General features: G+C 43.9%; 1 protein-coding gene across 2 annotated transcripts; it reads right to left on the bottom strand.

The window, feature by feature from the left end:
• On the bottom strand, window positions 1-21,574 carry LOC306825056 (filamin-C-like). 2 transcript variants are annotated; one of them, XM_079345547.1, is made up of 47 exons: window positions 20,805-21,574; window positions 18,480-18,728; window positions 16,818-16,915; window positions 15,731-15,881; window positions 15,514-15,632; window positions 15,339-15,416; window positions 15,078-15,240; window positions 14,785-14,985; window positions 14,503-14,619; window positions 13,763-13,900; window positions 13,459-13,585; window positions 13,234-13,370; window positions 12,957-13,150; window positions 12,729-12,842; window positions 12,484-12,627; window positions 12,227-12,350; window positions 11,820-11,980; window positions 11,612-11,702; window positions 11,279-11,448; window positions 11,050-11,167; window positions 10,698-10,960; window positions 9,966-10,563; window positions 9,444-9,617; window positions 8,525-8,687; window positions 8,107-8,435; window positions 7,897-8,020; window positions 7,564-7,720; window positions 7,292-7,481; window positions 7,179-7,202; window positions 6,825-7,066; window positions 6,625-6,724; window positions 6,389-6,529; window positions 6,148-6,276; window positions 5,851-6,024; window positions 5,567-5,731; window positions 5,243-5,446; window positions 4,999-5,151; window positions 4,788-4,910; window positions 4,423-4,671; window positions 4,047-4,316; window positions 3,779-3,916; window positions 3,520-3,635; window positions 2,598-2,730; window positions 2,313-2,489; window positions 1,970-2,188; window positions 1,298-1,519; window positions 1-693 (listed from the first exon to the last, which is right to left on the bottom strand). In XM_079345547.1, the coding sequence occupies exons 1-47, from the start codon at window positions 21,178-21,180 to the stop codon at window positions 506-508; spliced, it is 8,235 nt and encodes a 2,744-aa protein (XP_079201673.1). In that variant the 5' UTR covers window positions 21,181-21,574; the 3' UTR covers window positions 1-505. The 2 variants fall into 2 exon arrangements, with proteins under 2 accessions (XP_079201673.1, XP_079201674.1); XM_079345548.1 differs by lacking the exon at window positions 14,503-14,619.
• Window positions 21,575-23,764: the final 2,190 nt, after the last annotated feature.

Below are 23,764 nucleotides of genomic sequence, written 5' to 3'. Positions count from 1 at the left end.
AGTTAGCAATTAAATCTTTATTAGGGCTGCGAAGACTTACCAAAAATAGGTTAATATAACAAAAAAAAGGTCTCATTCTTAAATCATACAAAAACCACATTGCATCACACTTTAACACTGCTGATGTCTCCAGAAACTTTCAACATTCATATATGATGCCATTCTTTTACAAAACTAGAACAAATACAGGAAGTTTTATGGACCGAGCAATCCATTAAATCAACATATGCGTGTAAACCACGCTTTTGCCTTAACAGCACTCTGAATGCGGATGCAATCTTGTAAAATGTCATCCCTGGAGTTAATACAAAACTTTGGCACATCAGGTATTCTGTCATCTAGAAAACTGTAAGCAGATGTCCTTGCAGGTTTTAGTGCGTGTTGAGTATACTATAATTCGCTGGAGCAGCGCCTGAAGAGAAGTCGTGGGCAGTTTGATTGACACGATGAGACAAGGGTGGCGGGTCCGTGTTGGAGAAGGGCTGGCACATTGGTCGAGTTTATTTTAAGGAGCAACCACTTTGTAAGGGCTCCCGGGGATGTTGTCGTCACCCCATTTGACGATCACTGTGTAGCTGCCCTTGTCCTTGATGGTGTAGGTGACGTTGTAGAGCTTGTTGCCCATGTGCTTGACGTGCACATCCTCACAGGGAGATTGGGGTCCATGCACCCCGACCATCAGCATATTGCTACCTGGACAGAGCAGTAACAGGTGGGATTAAATGATTGAAGTCACAGATGTGTTTGTGTTGGCTTAAAGCTGCACAAATCAAAACGTTTTATAAATAGATTGAATGATTAGTGATAATAAAAGTTCCAATCCCACAGAGCATTATCTCCCAATTCTACAGTTCACTCGGCTCTATTTTTATCTTTTATTTACTCCTGCTTGTTTACTCGGTTTTCAGCATCAGGAGGCAGCTCTTTTCACTGAAACTGGTTTTTAATGAAATGTATTCAACCTGCCAAGCACCAAAAGTCAAACAAAGTTAGCGATCACTTCAAAAGCCAGTTATTTCTCTCGAGATTTGGTGGAAACAAATAATAACTAATAGAAAAGTGAGTGCAGCTCTAGGTCAATTAATCGGAAACTTCAAATGACTCGAATGCTTGTTAAATTGTCATTAAACATCATTTCAGCTTTATTTGGTGATTATCTTCTTTTGCTTAGAGCTTGTGTAGCTGCAGGCAAGAGTCCAAAAATCAGTATTACTTTAATCTGTTGTGGCTGTATTTTGTTTCACTATGTCGATCTTCTGTCGGTCTATTGGTCTTTTAGGATTGTGAATAATCTCACCTGCTTTGCCGCAGTCAACTGTAAAGTTGTTTTTTTGTCCAACCAAAGCCTTAGAAAGTCCTGCTCCACGACAAACCACCTTGCTGGCATCGGATGCCAGTATGGATGAGGTGGTCGAAGAAGAGGAGCTGTAGGCTCCGCCCACTTTGGAGGTCTTGGTAACTGTTTCGACCAGAACAGAGGAAGTCTCATGGAGGCTGTGTCCCCCTGATAGGCGAGCACCTGCTCGAGACAGAGACAGAGACAGAGAAAGAGAGCAAGAGGTTATCTAATGTCATCATGGCTCAGTCCAGACTTTATATAACACACTTAGAATCGACAAGGATAAGAGGGAAGCAATCATGCTGCTGCTTTTGGGGATTGTTCTGCTTGGCTGAAATGTTCACAGAAGCAAACTAGGGTCTGAGAAACAGTTCACACCAGTTGAAGTGAACTTCCAGAAATACTTTTTTTCACGTCACATTTATCTAATAAAGATGCATTTGTATGGTGCCATTTGTGTAGTGCCAAAGACATATCTTTTATGTAAGATGTACTCTAAGTGAATGAAAAATGATGACATAACACTTCGCTGACTTCCACCCAGTTTTCAGAGGAACACTTGTTTCATAATCAAGTCACTTGTAATCTGAGAACGACAGATCAGATGGGAGAAAGACAGTTAAGCCAGACCTGTGATTTTAGCTTTGAAAGGGCTGCCCACGATGTGCTGTGGACCTCCATATTTAATCGTGATGAGATAGTTGCCAGGTGCCATCGGTGTGTAGGTGATCTTGTAACCTTCGGGACACTCGCGGCAGTCCATCTTGACCTTAGATGGCCCATCTATGTTTACAGACAGGGTGCCAGAGCCTGCATTACAGGTGTTGACCACAAACTCTAAGGATACACCTGAGGGGGAAAAAAAGGGAAAGTAAAGGAAAGCTTATTGACTACGTATTTAATTAATTAGCTGGACATATTATTCAAGGAAACCATGCATAATGCTAATGTGGCACATGGTTTCTATTTCTACCTGTGGTTCCTCCCAGAAGTCCAGGGCCATGTGCTGTCACCATGCCTGGGTCTGCAATCAGCCCTGGGTCTCCCACTCGCACATTAAAGGGACTTCCAGGAATGTGGCATCCGTTAAACTTGACATCTATGGAGTGAACGCCGTTCTCCCGTGGAATGAAGCGGATGGCGTTCTTGTCTGAACACAACACAAGCATGAGTGTTACTGGTGTACAGTATTATTCATGTGATGTTTGTAGATTCCTCAAAAGACAACTTTGCACAACAAAGAAAGGTGTACGTGTACCGCTGTCAAGATCAGTGACATAGCATTCCTCAGAAGAGCCGGATGGTGTGTGGACTTTGGCGTCAACGACACCTCGAGCCCCGTTGCGCTGGACCATGAAGGATGCCTCTTGGTTTACCTTCAAGTCCTTTTCCTACAAAGGACAGGGTAGAATATGTTTAGAATATATATTTGTTCAGTGTGTGCGCCCTAACCCTGAGGGACACGGTGTTTCTGACAAGTGTGTGACTCATGTCTGAACAAGAATAGATTAAGCACTCTGGTGTGAGAGGCAGAGAGGTCAGAGGTTACAACGAGGCGTTTAGTTTTTTTTGCCCTACAGGTGGACAAGCGGTCCTACCAGACATAAGAGCTAGCTTGACATTTCAAACGTTAGTCTGATATTGCACTCGAGCTGGCTTTTCACAGTGGGAAAGCACTCTGGAGTGGCATTTAAGTTAGCTAAAAATAAATGTTTTTAGCATTGTTGACAGCTGTAATGGAAACTGTGAAAGCAAATAAGCCAGACATCCATGAAGTGAGGAGACCAACATTGGGAGCTGTCACAGGTTTCTTTAAAGGAGTTTTCAACTCCAGCTCTCACTCTTTTCTTATTTTCTTTCCTCTCAGACAGAAACACAATCTGACTGCTCACACATAGCACAGCTTGTGTTGCCCCATATACGAGAGAGACAGTTAATCCAGCCCTTCATCGCCGGCCAGTATCACAGTATTATAGTTGTGGATACTGCTCCAGCACTGGCATTCAATTACACATCAAGGGCAAAGTGCTATGAGACAGAAATATCGACCATCATTCATGCATTATGTTGCATGCAATCTGTTATTCAACCCTGCAATATTCTGTGCATTGTTCGTATCTTTGATTGTTTTCAGCAACAAATTAGTGGCGCTTTTGTCAACTGTGTGTGTGTGATCTTACCTGAAGGCTTGTGACAGTGAGCCTGCGGGCCTCATCTGACAGCGTTGCAATCGGAACAATGAACGGGCTGTCAGGGATTTGCTCATTGTTGAACTTGATTGACACTTCATAGTCACCTGTGGAGCAGACAGGTTATTCTCTTCAATTTATATCAATTGGTGGATGTGATGGAAAACTACTTGAAAGTTGAGCGGTTAAGTCACAAAAACACTCGTACATCATAAAAATGAATAGTTGTGAAAGTTGTGAAATATTGTACCTGGTTCTTTGACTATGTAGGAGACTCCACAGGAACCATCTTTCCTGTCTTCAAAGGAGATTTCAGCCTTGCTGGGGCCTTCTACAGCAATAGACAAACCACCAGCTCCTGCCTCTCTGGTCCAGATACTAAACTCAGCTGGAGAGGATGAAACAAAGCTCATTAAGATGAATGTATCTTAAGTATTAACAGACTGTGAAACATTTAAAATCATGCATTGAATATTGTTTTTCTTCCTGGATTTCCCACATCCACACAGCAAACTCACAGGGTGCCCCAGCCACGCCTCTCTCTAGGCCAGGTCCTCCTGCGCGGACCTTGTGTGATCCTCCCTCCCCCATAGGTCCCACAGTAAACTGGAAGGGGCTCCCTGGGACGTGTTGGTCTCTATACTTGACATTGACAGTGTGGGGTCCAGTTTCCTGGGGGATAAAGCGCACACTGTAGGTGCTGCTCCCTCCGTCCACGATGTCAGCATCCACTGTTTTCCCACTGGGGCTAGTCACTTGAGCTGTCATAGCCTGAGAGCCCCTCTCAACTGGAAAATACAGAGCAGCACATTCATTTAGATGCAATCAAGACTTGAATGATTTTTCTTTTTTTTCTTTTTTTTTTAAAAATGTGATATTATTACGGACTCTTACCCTCAGGTCTGGCAGTGATGCCCGCAAAGCTGCTGAGGCTCTCTCTGCCCAGAAAATCTCCAAACACATCTCTGAAGGGGCTTCCTCCTCCGCCCACTTGGGTGCTCTCCTCCATTCGTACCTCCCTCTTGGTCTCCCCACCACGTATTTTGCTGATCTCTGTGCGCTCAGTGCGGGTGTAAGTGTGGCTGCTGCGGGTGAACGTCCTGGTCAGCCTCTCCTGAGCTGAAACCATCTGGAACCAATTTCCTACAGTGGGGAGTAAGCAGTGATGTCATAAGTGTGAGTCTTCAGCAGGTTTTATTTATTTGAGGATGGTTGAACACTGCCCTTTAAGTACTTCTGTCTCTGGCTTATGGACTTACCGGGGATCTTGAGGTTAAGGCCGCATGTGCTGCCCACTGAAGCAATTGAAGAGGCTTGTCTCTTTCTGGTTATACTCTCCTTCATTCTTCCTTCTCCGCTCACCTTCACTGTGAAAGGACTACCTGAAAGGGCAGAAACACATACAGTTGACAAAAGACGTACAGATGATAAGTTACGTTAACTTTTGAAATGTATTTGAAAGATTTGAACCTGGGATGTGCTTTTCAGCAAACTTGATGTTGACAGTGTAACTCCCAGGTTCTGTTGGACAGTAGGTCACTCTGCATGTCCCGTCCTCCATGTCTTCACAGTTGATATCGACTTTGCTTGGTCCCTCAACTGACAACGCTAGACCTCCATAACCTAAAGAATCGGGTTAAAAAAAAGGAGAGTGTAACAACTGCTGCCTTTTTATGTTGACTGACAAGGGAAACTTTGTGGCTCTAAGACTTACCAGCATTCCTTGTATCCACAAAGAACTCGGCCATTTCAAAAGTGTGTGCTTCCACCAGGCCTTTGCCGAAAGCCTTTACTCTGCTGGCCTCACCGATCTCTGACTGACCGACCATGATTTTAAAAGGACTGTTGGCCACGTTTATTCCATTCTTCCTTACGCTTACTTCATGCTCACCGACCTCTTTAGGGGTAAAAGAAATACCTAGGAGTTGAAGAAAAACAAGACAAAAATAAGGTATAAAACCGACAAATCAAATGTAAGATATCTTGCATCCAACAGCTTCTTATCTGTTTTGCTCTTCCTGGGAAGTAAATATCTTACCGAGGTGTCTGTTGGGCAGTCTCTTGAGCAGGCACGGCTCCTCATTGCCTGATGGAGCTCTGATACTGGCAGAGAGGGAGCTCAGATCAGTCTCTGTGATCTTAAGGGATACATCAGCCGCTGTGCCAACATTCAGCTGGGATGTTCTCGTTATGGCATCATCCCCTATACAAATACAAAATGCAATTCAGATGTTTGTCAACCCCCAAAACCTGACATATAATGTCGACACCCCCTATAAATATACATCAACAAAATGAATAAGACAGAAGTTATTTCCCAACCTGTGATCTTAGCAGTAAAGGGACTGCCAGAAATGTGCTTGTTGTCAAACTTGACAATGATGTTGTAGTCTCCAGGAGCCCTGGGCAGGTAGGACACAGTGCAGGTACCGTCTTTGTTATCCTTACAGGTGATCTCAGCCTTAGAGGGACCTTCCACTGCCAGGGACAGACCACCTTTGGGGAGGGGGGGGAGAAGGAATGTCAGTTTTCTGTAGTTTTGTGTAAACAGCAGTTTTGCAACGAATAACTGCATGATCACAAATCCACTTTGTTACAGAAAACGTTGAGGTTTGCTACCTTCCCCTGCATTCTTGGTGACCACAGTGAAAGTGGCAGCTCGGTTGACCATTCCATAACTCAGACCTGGACCAAAAGCAGTCACCACTCCTGGGTTTACAGCATCCACAAAGAACTGCAGAGGGCTCCCTATGGGGACAAAGGAAAAACAGTGTAAGGACTCAGAGCTTAGATAAATAATATTGCAACATCTGGGATATACTTTGGTTATTGTTTTCTGTCTACACTGTTTTTTTCTGACCTGGAATGTGGTTGCTGTCATATTTGATGTCCATCTCATGCAGGCCTCTCTCTGTGGGCTGGTACTTGATTGTGATGGTGCCGTCCTTATTGTCTGTGATATGTGGACGAGCAGTCTTGCCTGAAGGCATCCTTACCTCACCTGGAAATGACAGAGGTTTGGTTAACCGTAAGTGACATGAAGAAGATACTTGTGAGTGTGAGTGTTTTTTTCTGTTTCAGCAGTGTTTGTAACACCTGTGATTTCCCCTTGCTGTGGCGTGAAGGGGACAAGGAAGTTAACAGGACGGAAGAGAGGATCCACAGTATCGCTGGGGACAACTGGCTCATTTGAGGCCTGTCAATACAGAGAGAAATTGTTGGTTTCATATGACTACGGCAAATGACTGCAGAACTGTTCCATTACTAAGAACTAAGTCTAAGTCTCCATTACTTACCACCACATGGAAGGGGCTTTTAGGGATGTTCTGTCCCCCAAAGCGGATGGTGATGACATATTTCCCAGGTTCAGGGGCGGTGTAGTAAATGTCAAAGGTGCCATCACGATTCTCCACCACATCCATGTCTACTTCCATCCCCTGTGGGGTGAGCACCTTACAGGTCACCTTGCCTTTCCCAGCAGCCTTTGCATCCACAGTGATGACTGTGTCCTCTGAGGTCTGCAGCTTCTGAAGGTTTGCTGACAAGAAATGAGAATAACGGGTGATAAGTAGTGTCTAAGGCATGGATTTAAGATTTTATTTTTATTTTTAGAAATGTATAACTAGTAAGACAAAGCTGGGATTACTTACACACACCATGTCCTCCAATAGATACTGGAAAAGAAAATTGTGAATTTTTAATCGAGCTATAATAAATAATTCCATTTGTCCTATCATTTATGTATCCGTACTGGTTTTCTTACCTGTGACACGACATTTGCTGGCGTCTCCTGTGGGAAGGGATTGGATGCGGTATGGCGAGTAAGGGATCTCATCTCCGCCATATTTAATAGTGATGGTATAGGGGCCTGTAGAGTCAGGCACATAGGAGACGGTGTAGGTCCCATCCCTGTTGTCTTGGATGGTTGCATTCTTTGGCTTCCCCTCTGGGTCCTGTCAACAAACAACGTCTTATTTTACAACTAGTTATTCTCAATGGTAGTGTAAGCTTCAGAAACGATGAAGCTGAACCCACCAGAATCTGCACAGTGAGCAGTCCCTCGCCGGCATCACGAGCATCGATGGTGAACTCGACTGGCAGGCTTGCAGACACACCTTTTTTGTCTAGACCAGGGCCACTTGCACGTACTTTGCTGGCGTCATGCCCGGGCTGAGACATTACCTTGAAAGGACTGTTGAAGAAGGAGAGAATGTCAAATATAATTACTAAATCCAGTCCTACAAAAGAGAGAAGTGGGAGCAGTAAATTGGCTTCATTGCATATTTCTTTTTAAAGAGAAGTCAGAAGGAGCAGAACTTTAATTAAGACATGTCTGCACACACTGCTTTGTTTGAATTCACTCTGTACCTGTGTGGGACCTCCTGATCTGCATATTTGACAGCTACAGTGTAGGGGCCATCCTGGGCTGGGGTGTAGTGAACTGTGTGTGTGCCATCACCGTTATTCTTCACACCAACAGGCTCCACAGTACCTGAGGATTAAACAGTATGGATATGATATTGTTTGTTTGGTAAAAATAGGAGAGCTCTCTAAGTTTGTCTGTAAGTTGTGCTCTACCTGATGGACCATAGAGTTTGACTTCCAGTGGAGCCTGTCCAGCCTGGGTACAGTCCACTTTGAAAGTCTGAGGAACATGGGCTCTCACTCCAGCACCCAGACCTGGACCTGTGCACTTCACCTTGCTGGGATCCACAGGGTCTCTGACAAGTACACGGAATGGGCTGCCTGGGATCGCCTGACCCCCATAATTAATGTTGACATCATACTCGCCAGGAGTGTAGGGGATGTACTCCACACTGCAGCTGCCATCCTTGTTGTCCTTGCAGGATATTTTTGACTCTGAAGCCCCCTCAATTGTCAGGCCCAGGCCTCCTGTACCAGCACCCCTGAGATAGAGGCCAAAACCTTCATTCGACTGCAAGTGTTTAAGTTCAGTTCCTCCAAATTTCTCCTACAGATGTGAAAAAAACAGTACCTGGTCTCAACTGTAAAGCAGTTGGGCTTGTTGGTAATTCCTCCCTCCAGACCTGGGCCATAGGCACGAACCCTGGTTGGATCACATCCCTCCACCACATTCACTCTGAAGGGACTCTTTGGGGATGGAGCATCATCATACAGCACTTCAATAAGATGCATTCCTGCGCACATAAAAAATGTTTCCGTTTAATATATGATGTAAAACCTTTCAAATCAAGCCAATAATTTCAGAGGTTGTTTTCTTATTCATTTTTATTATGGACTAGACAAATTCCCCTTTAGGTACTGCAGATAAGCATGTGTTTATTCATAAAAGAAGTGCAGATCTCTGGTTTACTTACAAGCTGTTACATCTGTTCCCTATTCATTATTCTGTAACAACATTTTTCTGACAGAGCCTTCTCAGTAGGCCGATATGCCAGATTCTCTCGCACTGCTGTGATATTGGTGCATGTCTGGTGGTGGAGAAGTGCTCTGTGATCTCTTTGCTTTGTGTTATAGGTCTCTATTAATATCCCCTGTCACTCCCCTGCTGTATAGCTGTGTGCAGGCAGCCTTCAGCACACATACCTGCCTGGCTAAGAGCTTCTGTTCCAGAGCACCCTATTTATAAAACAGAGACAGTCTGCCTCCCTGCTCTCTGCCCTCCACATCATTGCTCCAATGCATCATTCTGTATTTATACCCCTCTTTCATTCTTTTTTTTTTATCCATCCTGCTTTATTTCCAAATACCCCCCAACTCCATCACCTGTTAGTCAGTTCTCTGTCAGTCATGTTCAGAAAGCCGATATTTGTAAATGTTTTCTTTCTATTTGAAGTCATTTTGTTGAACTTACATTTATCATTCACTTAATAACCTTTTAAATGTATGGATTATTATTCTCAGTGATACTAAAAGTACTTTTTTTCTCCTACCGTCCTCAAACGCTGTGTATTCCACTCTGTAGGTGCCGTCTCCCTTGTCAGTGATGTAGGTGTCTGTGTTGGAGCCGGAGGGGTTGATAACATGAACCTTCACATGATTTCCTCCAACCTTGTTGAGGGTGCGGGCATCCACAATGAAGTGGGTTGTGACTTCTCTGAGGACCCCTACAAACAAAAAAGCCCTTCTGCTTATTTGTTTACTCAGATAAACAAGGTTGAGAGGGCTCTTTTACAATAGAATGTGACATAGACGTTTTAAGCTCGAGCAGCTGTTATCAAACCTGTCAAGATATTACGATTTACTGACAATTCAATATTTTCAATATCACTTCATCGATTCATTAGACCTACAAAAAATACTTAAAAAAATAAACTAAAACAAGAACAAATGTACACCTCTGAAAAGCTGCAATCAGCAAAAAAGCAGTTCAATCAATAAATGAGTTACTTGTAAGAAAAGTCATTTAAGCAATCAACTACTGTAACTTAAATTTAGCTTCTTAATCTAGTTACCTCGAGGCTCCACGCCTGGTCCATAAACGTGCACCCCACTGGTGTCAACAGAGGGCTCCACCTGCAGGACTTTGGGAAACTGGGGAATCATATGACCACCGTACTTGATGGTGATGGTGTGAGTGCCATGGAAGGAAGGGATGTAAGTGACAGAGAAGGTTCCCTCAGCAGTTTTCTGGATGTGCACTTCAGCCTTAACGCCAGTCTCTGACACAATCTCGATGGTGAGCTCGGCGTCTCCTGCCCTGGTGCAGTCCACGGTGAAGGTTGCTGGTTCTCCTGCCTTGGCCCTCTCCAGACCTGGCCCACTTGCCGTTACCTTGCTAGGGTCGAGAGCTGAGCGCACCGGGGCTTTGAAGGGAGAGCCGGGAATGTGCTTCTCAGCAAACAAGATGTTGATGGCGTACTCCCCGGCCTCAGTGGGCAGGTAGTTCACTGAACATGTGCCGTCACCATTGTCCTGGCACTCAATCTTTGCCTCGCAGGGACCCTCCACAGTCAGGCCAAGTCCACCTGCACCGGCTCCTTTTGTGTCAATAGTGAATGGAGCTGGTTTACCAACAATGCCTCCTTTTAGGCCTGGGCCATAGGCTCGCACCTGTAATGCAAAACCCAAGAGAGATTTCTATTAGTGATTATTACACACTTATCTTAAGAAACCTAAAACATTTGCATGTAATGTGATGTGGGTTTTGAAGAGTAGAACTACATTTAGTTTTTATGAACTTTTACCTTTGAAGGATCGGCAGGCATGACTGCTTCAACCTCAAAGGGACTTCCCATCACTGGGTTGCCATCATAGCTGACATCAACCTTGTACGGCCCCTCCTCTGGGGGAATATACTTGACACTGTGAGTGCCTTTGGCTTTGTCTGATTCCAGCTTGCAAGGGATTGGTCGACCAGAGGGTGAGGTCATCTTCACACCTACATTGCCCTGTCCACCAGCACCCTTTGTGTTAACTGTGAACTCCTGATCCTTTCCAACCTCAACTTCTGCAGGAAAGATCAACATCAAACCATTACAACTGTTGCAATTGTACAAAGTGAATGCAAAAATAAAGCATCAGGGGTATGAAACTTACTGTTTTCTAATCCCTCAACTTTCACCTGTCCGATATCGAGAGGCGGTGCCACTGTGATGTGGAAAGGGCTCTTGGGAATGGGATCCCCTCCATGAGTGACGGAAATCGCCATGTTGCCCTGAAGTAGCACAAAAGGCAGAATGAATATGGGTTCAGTTGGAGGTGTTTCATGAAACATCTCTGTATACTGTTGTGATGTTAATAGGCTTCAAACAGAGGCGTTCTGTACCTGTTGAAGAGCTGTGTACTTGACAGTGTAGGAGTAATCATGGTTATCGATGATCTCGAAGTCACGAACCGCCTCTCCTGGGCCTGATGCTGCGAAATGCACCTCAGGCTTGGCCTTGCCAGCTCCCTTTGTGTAGATGGTGAAGTGGGTTGGAGTGCCCACCTCCACACCTGAAACACATGTGTTATGTTCGTGCTATCAATTCTCATCAGATCAAAGCGTTTATATGACATCAGTGTGCTGTTGTGGGTGTTTGTTTCGAATGCAAATGCCTTTAAATTTTGAGTGTGTAGTGTTTACACAACCTCTGGTTTCTGTGTCAGTGGATCTCACCTGTTTTGTTGATTCCAGGACCCTCTGCTCTCACCTTGCCTGCATCATGGGAGGGATCCACTTTGACTTTGAAAGGACTGACGGAAATTTCCTGATAAAGTCAATTAAAAAAAAAACAGTTGTAAAATAAACTCTAAAGTAATAGAACATTAAAAATATTTTTATTGTTTGTAAATATAATACAACAATATCATAGTTTTTATCCTACCTGCTCAGCAAAGAGCACCATGATGGTATATTTTCCCGCAGCCGGGGGAGTGTACTTGACAGTGAAGGTGTCATTGTCATTCTTGATGATGTCAAAGTCAATGTCTGCCTCAGCAGGGCCAACCACCCCTGGGGCACACTTGATTCCAATGCTGATGTCCCCTAATGGCGCATAGAAATGAGCACAGTTCACAGAGGTCAGTAAAAGCAGATGATCTGAATAAATAGAAGCTGTCACTCCAATGCCTAAAGCTTTATTTCAAGTACATCGAAAAAAAAACTTTTCTCTACTTTGGTAGCTAAACTGTACATGTCAACTTTCTCTTCACCCCCTGCTTTATATTCTTCAGCACTCGAATAATACAGCAATCATTTCTTAAAAAGTCCATTAAGTCCACAGATGTTCACCTTGACCAGCCTCACTGCAGTCCACAGTGAAGTATGTGGGCTCATTAGCCTTAAGCCCAGTCTTCTCCACTCCAGGCCCATAGACTTTGACTTTGTCAGGGTGAGAACCCTCTCCAACCAGCACCTAATGAATTCACAGGCAACTTGAGCAAGAAGCAATTGGTTCAAGTAGAATGACTGCAATCCTCTCACTTTCTGGAGTATCATTATGTCAAGTTGGCTTAATTTTAAGTGCAGCACAGTAATATGGATCTTACTCTGAAGGGGCTGTTGGGCACATTGACCTCCCCCCAGGTGATGATGATGGTGTGTTTGATGGGCTTGACAGGAGTGTACACACACAGAAAGGTGCCATCTCCCTTGTCAGTGATCTTGATGTTGATGGCACAGCCTTCAGCGTCCTGAGTGGATACAAGAGCATGTCAGTTCCCATCTGTAGGCCACATGCCACATGCAGTATAAATAATGCGATCCTATACATTCACAATAAAGGTCTCCATACCTGTGCGTAGATTCTGAGTTGACCCTTGCCAGCCATGCGGACATCAATGGTGAATTCAGTTGGTTTGTTCACAATGACGCCAGTCGGCTTCAGTCCTGGACCAAAGGCTTTCACCTGCAGCGTATTTGTTTTTATTAGTTTTTATTTATTTTTTTTACAAAATATTTTACCATGATAATTGTATGTACGCTTCTAAAAATGGTACAAAATTCAGTGAAATGAAAATACCTTCTCAGGAAATGTATCATTAGCTGCAGGGAGGATGTGGGCCATGAAGGGACTGTCCTTGATATCCTCGTCGTCACAGATGACGTGGACAGCATAGTCACCAGGCTCAGTGGGCCAATAGCGCACATCACAGGAGCCATCGCCCTTATCGTCACACTCAATTTTAGCCTGTGATGGGCCTTCGATGGAGAAGCCTAAACATCACAAGAATTTTAATACTCGGGCATTACATTTAGATTACATAAAGAATTCAGCCTTCTTGTATCACATGGCTCACCTAAAGTTCCAACTTCGGTTCCGATGGCCTCGACTACAAAGTCAGCCGATTTTCCCACCATGCCCGTTTTAAGGCCAGGACCCCAGGCCCTCACCTTCTGAAAACCTGCCTCTGCTCCCACTTCTACCTCAAAGGGACTGTAGCATAGAGGAGAACACAGTATTACCCAGTGTGATGTTGATAAACTTTTTTATTGATTGATTTAGGGCAGCTTTAGGAGTGTACCTGCGTGGGATAGGCTGGCCTCCCCAGGTGATGTTGACAGTGTATTTACCCTGCTTAAGGGGCAAATATTCACACTCATACACACCATTTCCTGCATCTTGCACTTTCACTTTCTCCTCTGCTCCAGCTGAGGGTGAAACACACACACAATATGTATTATTTTTCAGCAACAAAAAACATTTTGTATCACGTTTTATGTTTTATCATGTTTTAAAGCTTCCGTAAGACTAAACCTCAAAGAGAAAGTAGTTTTAAAGATGTAGGAGGACAAGTGGTGCAGAGAAGAGAGGGCTGTCTGACTCACTTGGTCCTTTGACTGAGACGTTCAGCGTTCCGCTGCCAGCTCCCTTGGTGAAGACTTTGAAGTCTGCAACCTCCTTTACTCTCACGCCTTTAGGCTGAAGGCCTCTGCCCGTAGCTCTGCAGGCGTTTGGGTTGATGGCTGCAACGAATGACAACAAGTGTGAAAGAGGAATATTTAACAGAGCAGAAGGCAACTGAGTGCAGCCAGCAGTTGACAGCAATGTTAGTAGAAAAGACGAGAAAATATCCAATTTGCGTGGATTCTTAAAGGTTGACTGGCAGAACCTGTAAATGAGAAAGATGCTTTTTGCAGCACATAAAGCACAATGTTGAAAAGGATATTGATACATTTGAGAGCACTGACGGAGCATCTGACAACATTTTAGTCACTCTGAAATGTTGACTGCAGGCTTAAACTGACGCAAACTTAGACAGCGGTAAAAACAAACATGTCAACAGCGCAAGCGAAGATATTTAACAGAACAAAGTATACAGAAATGCAGGGTGGGACAATACATAAAATAACTGACAACAACACATATCAACTCTATCGGAACAAAACTTAACCATCAAGCTGCAAGATGCAAAAAGATGGAGCAGGCAACCAAGCACGGCACTCAGCCGCAGCACCCTAATCTTAAAGAGCAGAGAGATTGCATCTGCAGGGTGCAGCTTAAGGAAAGGTTTTGGGGGATCTGGCTGAGCACTGAGCACAGGCTCCTCCCAGCAGGCCATACTAACTTGGACGGCCAGGTTTTGTAGGGGGTACCGCCTTCCCCCCCTTTGTTCCAGGAGGGGTAAGCACTGACTGAGGGGCTATCTCCAGTGGAGCTCCCGCAGGAGGAGCAATTTGTGGAGCTAGAAATAACAGATAGGAAGGGTTATGGGCTAACCTTGGAGGCTCTTCCCAGGGAAAACAAAGATGACTGTAGATTGTGATGAATACATCACTCTGACACTAACAGAAGGCCTTGGAAATCAGATTTGTCTGGCAGTAATTTACAACAAAGAAAGATTGCTTACCCTCTGCAACATTGACAGTAAAAGGGCTCTTGGGGATCTCCTGGCCCGCAAACAGGACATGGATCTGGTGAGGACCTTCCAGCACTGGACGATAAGTACAACGAAAAACACTGTCGCCCTTATTCTCCAGGATGAGCTCCACTGTGTCCGTTTTGCCCTGAGGGTCGACGATGGCCACACTTACATCACCATTACCCGCACCTGAGTGTGATGAGAACATTCGTCATTTATCCCAGGTGAAAGTAGATTTTGTAGCTTTTTTCATCAAAAGTGGTTGAATGTTTCATACATACCAGCTGTAAAGATGTCAAAGTAGGTAGGCTTGTTAGCCACATTGCCTGTGGGATCCAAGCCTGGTCCCCTGGCGTGGACTTTGTTAGGGTCACCCAAATCCTTTGCTACATTCACTGTGTAGGGGCTCTTATCAATGTCCTGACCAGCAAACAGAACTTTGACCTAAGAGGGGAATGTAAAACATGTTAAGGGCATCTTGTGATGTACAATGTTATGTACAGAATAAATGTGCATCTATGAAAAATTATTCTCGAGCTTACCTTGTGGACGCCTTCAACTTTAGGAACATAAGTGACTGTGTACGTTCCGATCTTGTCTTTGCTGGGTTTAACTTTAGCCTGAAGAATGAGAAGATGTTGAAATTGAAATGTTTAACTTTGAAATCGAGCATTATTATCTAGATAGCTAGCACTCAGTCTAATAAATGTAACTTGCCTCCTCTTTGTGTCCCTCAGGATCCTCTACATAGACCAGGACCTCACCACTGCCGGCCTCCTGAGTTTCCACAGTGAACACAGCTGGTTTCAGAACCTTGTTGCCATGAGGCTCAATACCTGTGATGTAAATACAAAGAAATATTCATGGATTATTCATATGATTATGATGCTTTGTGAACTTTTCAGGAATTCACGGCTATTGTTTGGCTACGCACCCGGTCCATAGGCTTTGGCCTTGTCCGGGAAAAGTTGTTTAGGCTTAAGAGAAGCTCCGGGCTTTAGCTTTGCCTTGGGAAACTGGGAAAGGTAAGTCATCACTGAGTGCTCATCCACATCCGGGTCCACAATCTCCTCAGGAGCAATCACCTAAAGCACAGAAAGAAAACCAGTACCAGGGTTAAACATATGTATCAATAACTGGTTTAATTGAAAATGATGATCAACATAAATGTAAACTTTTATGCAACTTTCTGCAACAACCATGACACGATAGCCCAATTAATCTCTAAAATGTAGCTATTTTCATTTCTAAGCACTAGCAATGTTTCGTAAATTATAATACCAATTTCCCTTAATAGGGAGTGTGCAATGGGATTAATCAAGGAATTAATTGAGTAACTCCCCCAACCTCTGACTCCTCTCTCCCTTTCAGTACTTGTCTGCCTATCATACAGTGGCACAAAGCCATGCTCCACGCTGGTTATATTTAACCCCAGGACAGCAGGGTTAAGGATTGTTGCCTTCAATAAGCCAGGCAGGGGGGATTTATCCTGAGCCAGACCTCTCCCACATCTCCTTAACACCACCACACAAGAATCTAGCCTCCCAGTCCTCCAGAGCCATGACATACACCCCACGGCTATCTCACCAATGCTAAGCCTCATGGAGAATAGCTAACCCTGTGTCTTAGACAAACAAGTAAACAAGCGACATAGAGCACATAACGTGACTCAGAGTCACACAAACAGGACAGGAAATATCACACTCTGGCTCTGTTCACATTGTTATTCTGAGCAGCATGTGCACATTTACACCTCTGTTTCATTGGCTGCTTCCAAAGGTCTTAAGAAATTTCTCGCATCCACAAATTCCCAAATACTACTCCACAAACTCACTTACTAAAAGCCACAGTACAGTAAATTGAAATACTGAAGAAGCTGAAAAATAAATATTTCATGGCAGCCCTCCAGCATGATTTTTTTGTGGAAAAACACTGGCCTCCATATAATGCACAGTGCTAGTTATTTTCAGTTCAGTGCTGCCTCAAAAGCATAGTGACTGATTTCTCTGAATGCATCTTACCTGAGGCACGCCCAACCAATCGTCAGCCTGCTGCATGGCCTCTCTGGCATTCTGCACAGGCTTGTTTGGGTCCCAATCTGGCCAATCAGGGCACAAACCTAACAGAGCACAAACAGGGTTATAATTCGGCAGACATAAATACAGTCAGCGTTACACTGAAGTTTCTATAATTAGACCACTCAGGCCATCATCACTATCTGTCTAACATCTCCAACAACGTTGCTTGACCTTACCGACACTGCTTTGCTCCTGTAAATAAAGAAAATGAAGGTCTCTTGGCCATTTAAAACAAACCACCTCCAGCGCTCTTACACTTTCACTGAAGCTAATGCTAACCTCGTGCAGGCTGCTAATACCTAAATTGGATTAGAGTTGGCGACAAAGCGGCCACTCACTTAAAAGAGTAATACAGGCACTCCATAGAATACTATTATCCGATTATAAGAGACACAGGACAACAGTATTAACAGGGAGGAGTTTACATGCATCTCAATGTACAATAACATAACAGGGAGGGAATTTAGAAAACTATCATTTTGCATGCACCAGGATATTCATGAGGCAACATCAATGTAATACAAAGAGATGTATGCAATAGGCCTAGTTGTTTAAGAACATAAGGGATGTACTGCAGATTTTAGTGTTACAGGTTTAAACTCGAATTATCGCAAACTGATGGATCACAAAGATAGATGTTTATTAACATGCACTTTCCTTGTGGAAAAAAAATGTAGTTATCTACCTTTAAATCCCTATAAAGCCAATTAGCTTGTTTTGTACAGAGCTCTTGTGTTTTTGTGTTTCAGTATAGAGGGAGTTTCGTCAGTCGACCTGCTGTTTGGTATGAGCTGATGAAACAGCAGATCCTTGTATGGTCAGTGTTGCAGCATTGTGTTTGAAAGATGCGTCTTCTCTGATCAATGGCTCAGATAAACACAGTAAAACACATTGCTATTCCCTCCTCTTGCTACTCCTCCACCTTTTACTCTTTCAAGCTCAGCTAGGAAAAAACAATGATGTTCATTGTGAAAGCAGAAGCCAAAACTGGCAGTGACTCAAACGATGGCCTTGTGGTCCTTGGATCTGTGGCTTAGGCACCTCCATGTGACAGATCACTCTGCATATTGATGTGAGGCCAAGCGTCCCCCTTGACAGAAGAGGAGGAATGGTGCCCAAATTTGGGGGTGTTGTGTAGCAGCAGGGCTATAAACACCAAAGTCGGACTTGGGCCTTAGGGCTCCAAACAGTGAGAATGAAAGCTTCAGTCATTGTGGGACAGCTGGCAGGGATGTCCTCCGGCCATCAGCAACCCCTCTGCAATCCACCAACACCACCTGGTCTCCAGAGACAGATTATTCTGACATATGAAACTGATGTCAGAATCTGGGTGTGTGTTTGTACTAGTGTGTGATTAAAACGGTGTGCGACGTAGGGCTACACCTCTCTCAGTTCTAAATGAAGACCAAAGGAGACAAATTTTCCTGAGGAGGTGATAGAGTTTCTGATTAAGTGACTGGCACATGCCTGACCCCTGCCTCCATAGCAACCGAGGAAAACGGCCACACACAAGTGGCCTTTTTTACTTTCACCAGGTGCGTTCTGACTCAGCATTCCACACCTCCCCTCCCACGGACTCAGCTGGTCCCTCTAGCAACTTCTTACCAGGGGCACAGTTGTCCACCAGAGCTCCCAGGGCTTTTCCATCCCGCCAGTCACGGTTGAAGTTGTTGATGGGCAGCTGAGGCACCTTGTTCTGTATCCAGCCCAACAAGCGCTGTTTGGGGGTCAGCTTCTTAGTCTCCTCTTCATCCTCATCATCCCACATGGGCATGGAGATAGAGTAGTGGAGGATAAGGGTCCAGATAAGACCCAGAATCAGCTTTAGATTTCCATCCACAATGGCTTTGCTATCTGTATTTGGACAGTAGAAAGAACAGGAAACATGAGGATTTATAACTTCCAACAGTTCACATAATGCACCATGTCCTGCAGTATTTGTTGGTTAGCTATTTTATCTTGAACATTTATTGATGTTTATGTGCACTGGGAAACTAAGCCATTAAAATTTTAAGAATTATCACAAATGAAGAATTATTCTTTTCTTGCTGTCGAGATGACCGGGCTATTCTGAGTGGAAATATAAACAATGATGATTGACTGCTGAGGAGACAAGAATCTAATGCTCCTCGCTGCTTCCCCAGAGCCCCTTCTCTAAGACAGCTGTCTGGCTGAGGACCCCTGACAATCTGTCATCCAGTCACAATGCAACTCTGCAGACAGTGACAGCTGAGGATATGTGGAAGTGGATCCCTCTCTGCATAAATACCACTCGGATTTCAATTACCTCCGAAACTTGTAGCACTGGAGTGTGATAAATCACATAGAAGCAGATTAGATCCTTTGACAGCACGCATGCGACTCATTTCCTGACTTTCTCCGAGGAAAAGTCGTCAAATAATCCATTATAAATCCACGTTAATTTGGACATTTTAGCCATTTAAGTCAAAGAGCCTCTGAGGAGACTTTAATGTTTCATTGACTAATCTGCCATGATACACTCTGGTAAATATAGTAAGACTTTAATAACAAAGGGACCATGGTGCGAGTTGTTTATCACAGGAGAGTTTTATTGGGCCTGTTTCTCTTTTCATAGATCAGATCTCCTCTTAAGAGCGTAATGTTTGATGTGTCACGGTGTGACTGGCACGAGCAGGTGGCACAATGTGGCACAGTGGGGTTTTTGATCCTGTGGCACATGTTCAGCTAAGCCTGTGGTGATGTTTTTTTTTAGTGTCTCTGTGTCACTGTGAGGGGACGGAGACATTATCCTAAGAGAGCTACACTGACCCACTTGTGCTGAAGGGAGGACAGGGTGTTAGGAAGTAAAACAGCAGGACTTCTGTTATCACGCCCTGTTTCTGTCAAAAAAAAAAAAAAAGAGTCTGACCTAGTGTGTGTGTACATCTGGGACAACTGTTCTAGACACACTCAGGAACATTAAACACCCTGTCGTGGACAAACACTTTGTGGTGATAGTTGTGGCTTTGACCTTAACCACCCTGAGATTTCAGTTTCCTATTGAGAGGCTACATCAACACACATTCAAACTAAAACACACACTTTGTATCGAGGTAGACATACTTTGGCTATTCACAGTCCAGCAACCAACGCCTCAGCCATGCTGGGAATTTCACTCAAGTGTGTGTTAGGATCATTAGTCACCAAAACAGAAAAAATACTTTGTCAAAATGTTAATAACTTCTGTCCTGTATGAGTTGTGGGGTTGTATACAGGTGCATAATGAAGCCATAACTCTTCATCTTACAATATGTGTGCTTTTCATAATAGGTCTGTACTTTCTCCTTGAATATTTCGAGGTGGCATACTGGTGGAGTAAAGTGTGCCTCTGGTGACTTTTTGGATGTGACAGATATCCGCAACAATTTATTGTTACTTCAGCTTTCTGTTCCACAGTCTGATCCCCAAAATCCCACTGGAGTTAATCCTCACCTCGCAGGAGTTTCGGCTGGCTCTGTGAGGACAGCAATAGGCTGTCAACACTGAGCCCCAGTGAGTTGTTCAGACTTCTGGTTTAGAGGGAGAATGTGAGTGTGCCTGCCCGCTTGTGTTTGTGTGTGGCAATAGGGTCTACATTTATATACTGCAGTATTCTCCATGTTGCTGCAGCAGGGGAAGTATAAGCACATTACAGAGCCACCAGGCATGGCCCTGGCACAAGGTCATGAGATCAGTGGCACCTCTGCAGTAACTTTCCAATAAGCTGTTGACCTCGGCTCAATGTGTCTTTCCAGGGGCCTGTAAAATCCTTGTCTGACAGGCACTGCTGGCTGATAACATACCAACAGAGCAGCAACACAATGCTATTTAATTACTGCTTCTTATCTAATGATGGGTAGCCTTTATGTTTGTATGTCTTTATGTCATTGCTGTTTTGATTCCAGTTATCAGATGTCAAGTGTTACTCACCTATTGAGACTAGTTTGATGTGTTCTCTTTCCAGAAACTCCAGCGCCACAGAAACATTTTCCAGTTTCATCTGCCTAAAGTTGGGTCTGGTGTGGTGCTTTCTGTACATTTTCTTCTGACTCAAAACCTCCAGGAGCGAAATAAGCTTCAGGCCATCAGTGAACTCCCTCTGCAGGTCGGTGATGGTCTTGTTGACGCACTTCAGGTGCTCGTTGCACCACCTGGTGAAGGTGTTCTGCTGGATCTTCTTCCATGGCGCGTCCTCGGCCAGGTCCTTCTCCGTGGCTGGCATTTCGTCGTCCTCCTCTTCCCCAAACTCGGTGCCCTGGTAGTACTGTGGAGGCAGCTGGTCCTCGCTGTAGTTATTGCTCATCATGGTTGCTCTTTCCTCGTCCACTTTTATACCTCGGTGACACTCGCTCGGCAAGCGCAGAAAACTTTTAGCAGCTCGATGGCAAGCGCGCGCTCGTGGAGCAAAGCTCAAACTTGGAGGAGTTGAAGAAGCAGCCTTGAGATTTTTCAAATGTACTTGCGAAAAAACGCGTATGACAGCACAATGATGGATTAAATTATCCGGTTTTACAATGAGCAGGGCAGCTGGTCGTCCGCTTTTTTTTTTAATTGGCACCCTCTTGGCAAGTCCTTCCTTGTTTTATGGCCTCGAGAATAATCGTTGAAAAAGTTGAGTTTTAAGCTGGAGCAGCAGTGATCGACTCTTTGCGTGTGTAACTTGACTGTTGAGAGTGGAAAGAGTTTGGTTTATAAAGGAGCCAGGGCCGCGTCACACAGACTCTGTGATCATAGTCTATTTGCTCATCCATAGGGATAACAGGGGTCGGGTCGGTTTACGCGGAGGAGGGGGCAGGGATAGGACGGACCCAGGACAGCGTATATCCTTATTTTTAGGCGCTCCTATTCGGGAGACTGGGGGCTGAACGATTATTGAGAATGTGTGTCACGCTCAGGGTCTAAGTGGCTGAACAATTGCGCTAAGAAAAGAAGGTGAGACGAGATGGCTAGTGAGCCATTCGGTCTCAATAGTGTTTTCTAATGAAGGCTTATTGTCATAAAGTAAGGTTTATTAGCACGTAAAGTTCTCTCAGGGGCCTGAGAGAGGAACATTTTAAGGATGAGTTCACCCTGATGGATGAAGCAACTGCATTACGTGTGTTTCACAGATATCTGCCACCCATGGGTGAAATGCAATTTTATGCTGTGCAGCAAAGGTCAACACCAGTTGTTGAAAGGTTACGGGAGGATTGTTGGCTGAAATATGTTTATTTAATTTTTTTGAATAACATGATGTCACATTTCTTCAAAGAGACATCTGATCACATGTTCAACTATTTGCAAGCTCATGTCAAGAGTTTTGAACTGGTTACGGAATATATGGAGGTTTATAATGGTGTAAAAAAATTGACACAAACAAATGGGTGTCTCACAAGAACTTTAATAAAAGAACTGAGTGCCTGTCAGCAAACTATATGACAAATTGTATAGCCAAAATGCTCTTTTTTAATGTCATTAAAACTCTTTGGTACAGAACTAGAAAGAATAACACTACTCCTTGAAATGACTGGAAACAAGTTAGTGTCACCTCTATGTTTGATCAACATGACAGCACCCATTGATTGGAGATGATGCTGAGTGTAGAAATAAACTGGGAACGTTGCTAGTGTCTTTAGAGCGATATCAGTCATGTTACTTTATCCAAAAGGAGTCACCTCTGAGACATAATGCGTTTGCTGCAGGTTCAGGGATCGAGGTGGTGTTGTGACTCAGCAGTCAGTGACATGGCAGTGACACCAAATGCCAGCGCCATCGTTGATGAAGTAGTTGGAGATAAGAATAACTGTGACACATGCAGCAGGCATTCTTCAAATACTCAGTCTGCAGCCAGGGGTCCTAATGTTTATCTGGCGCAATATAATGAGACCCTCAAGAGGTTTTGTTCAGCTACCTTATGGTGTAGCAGAATAATTTAGACACTTTTATTCTAATTTTATTTTGAGTTAAATCACAAGCAAATGATCTCTTATAATATAACCAGGGACTCAGTGCTGGTATTTGTCAGTCGTGCTTTTAGCTGGTGATGTTGATAGCAATATTAATTCAAATTTATTGCTCTATTGAACAGGATCTTTATGTTGATACTTTCATACTGTCATTTGTTCTTTCTAATATTGGATGGTAAATAGTGATAATGTGATACTAGTGATGCTGCTTTAGAGTGCTCTCAAAAGTAAATAATCAACTGTGCATAAATTAGCCATTAAAAACATCTGCAACAAAATATGTGAAAGCACGAGACCCTCACTGAACGTGATATGATTTTTGATTATTTTAGCAGGCTATGTATTTTCTTTGATAATATAATAGACTATAATCCCAGCCCTATTAGGAAGTTTAAATATAGCCTAACTAACCAACTTTCTGTTTACTGCTTTGACCTGCCCAAACAGTCACATTTCTCCTCATTTAATTGGCAGCTTCCCTAGATAGTCAAATAGATAAATATTTAAGAAGGGATTTAGGGGGAAGTTGGTGGACAGATCTGCCCGAAGTCAAGGCCCAGCTAACAGCTTTATCGTTAAGACACTTTTCATTTCCTCGGTAATAAAATGAGACAGAGAGCTGATTTAGAATCTCTCTGAAGTATTTGCAGACTGAGGAATGTAGTTTTTTTTTATTTTCCAGTGATAGAAGTCAGATTTTTTTTTTGCCAACGGTAACGAACAACAAGGTCAGCTCAGCTCACCTCCTTTTAAACAATTACACACGTTCAAACTCTGTAGCTCTGAGTCGTGTTAGTGTGGTACTGTGTGTAATTTAGAGGCCTTCGTTCTCAACTTTGACACACCAGATCCTGTAAAGAATACATGTCTGTGAGCTTATATCACGTCTCTGGAGTGAGGGTTATTAATACTAGAACCAGTGAAATGTGACGCCAATGTGACGAC

The sequence above is a fragment of the Symphodus melops genome (genome assembly GCF_947650265.1).
Source record: "Symphodus melops genome assembly, chromosome: 6".
Taxonomy (NCBI): domain Eukaryota; kingdom Metazoa; phylum Chordata; class Actinopteri; order Labriformes; family Labridae; genus Symphodus; species Symphodus melops.
This window is presented reverse-complemented; position numbering and strand designations above follow the sequence as displayed.

What these genes read in the sequence shown, in the direction of transcription:
- LOC306825056 (XM_079345547.1), bottom strand. Translation starts at nt 21,180, where the DNA reads ATGATGAGCAATAACTACAGCGAGGACCAGCTGCCTCCACAGTACTAC. An exon ending in AGTACACAGCTCTTCAACAG is followed by an intron (nt 11,168 to 11,278) that starts GTACAGAACGCC and finishes GTGCTACTTCAG; the next exon opens with GGCAACATGGCGATTTCCGT. An exon ending in AGTTGACTGCGGCAAAGCAG is followed by an intron (nt 694 to 1,297) that starts GTGAGATTATTC and finishes TGCTCTGTCCAG; the next exon opens with GTAGCAATATGCTGATGGTC.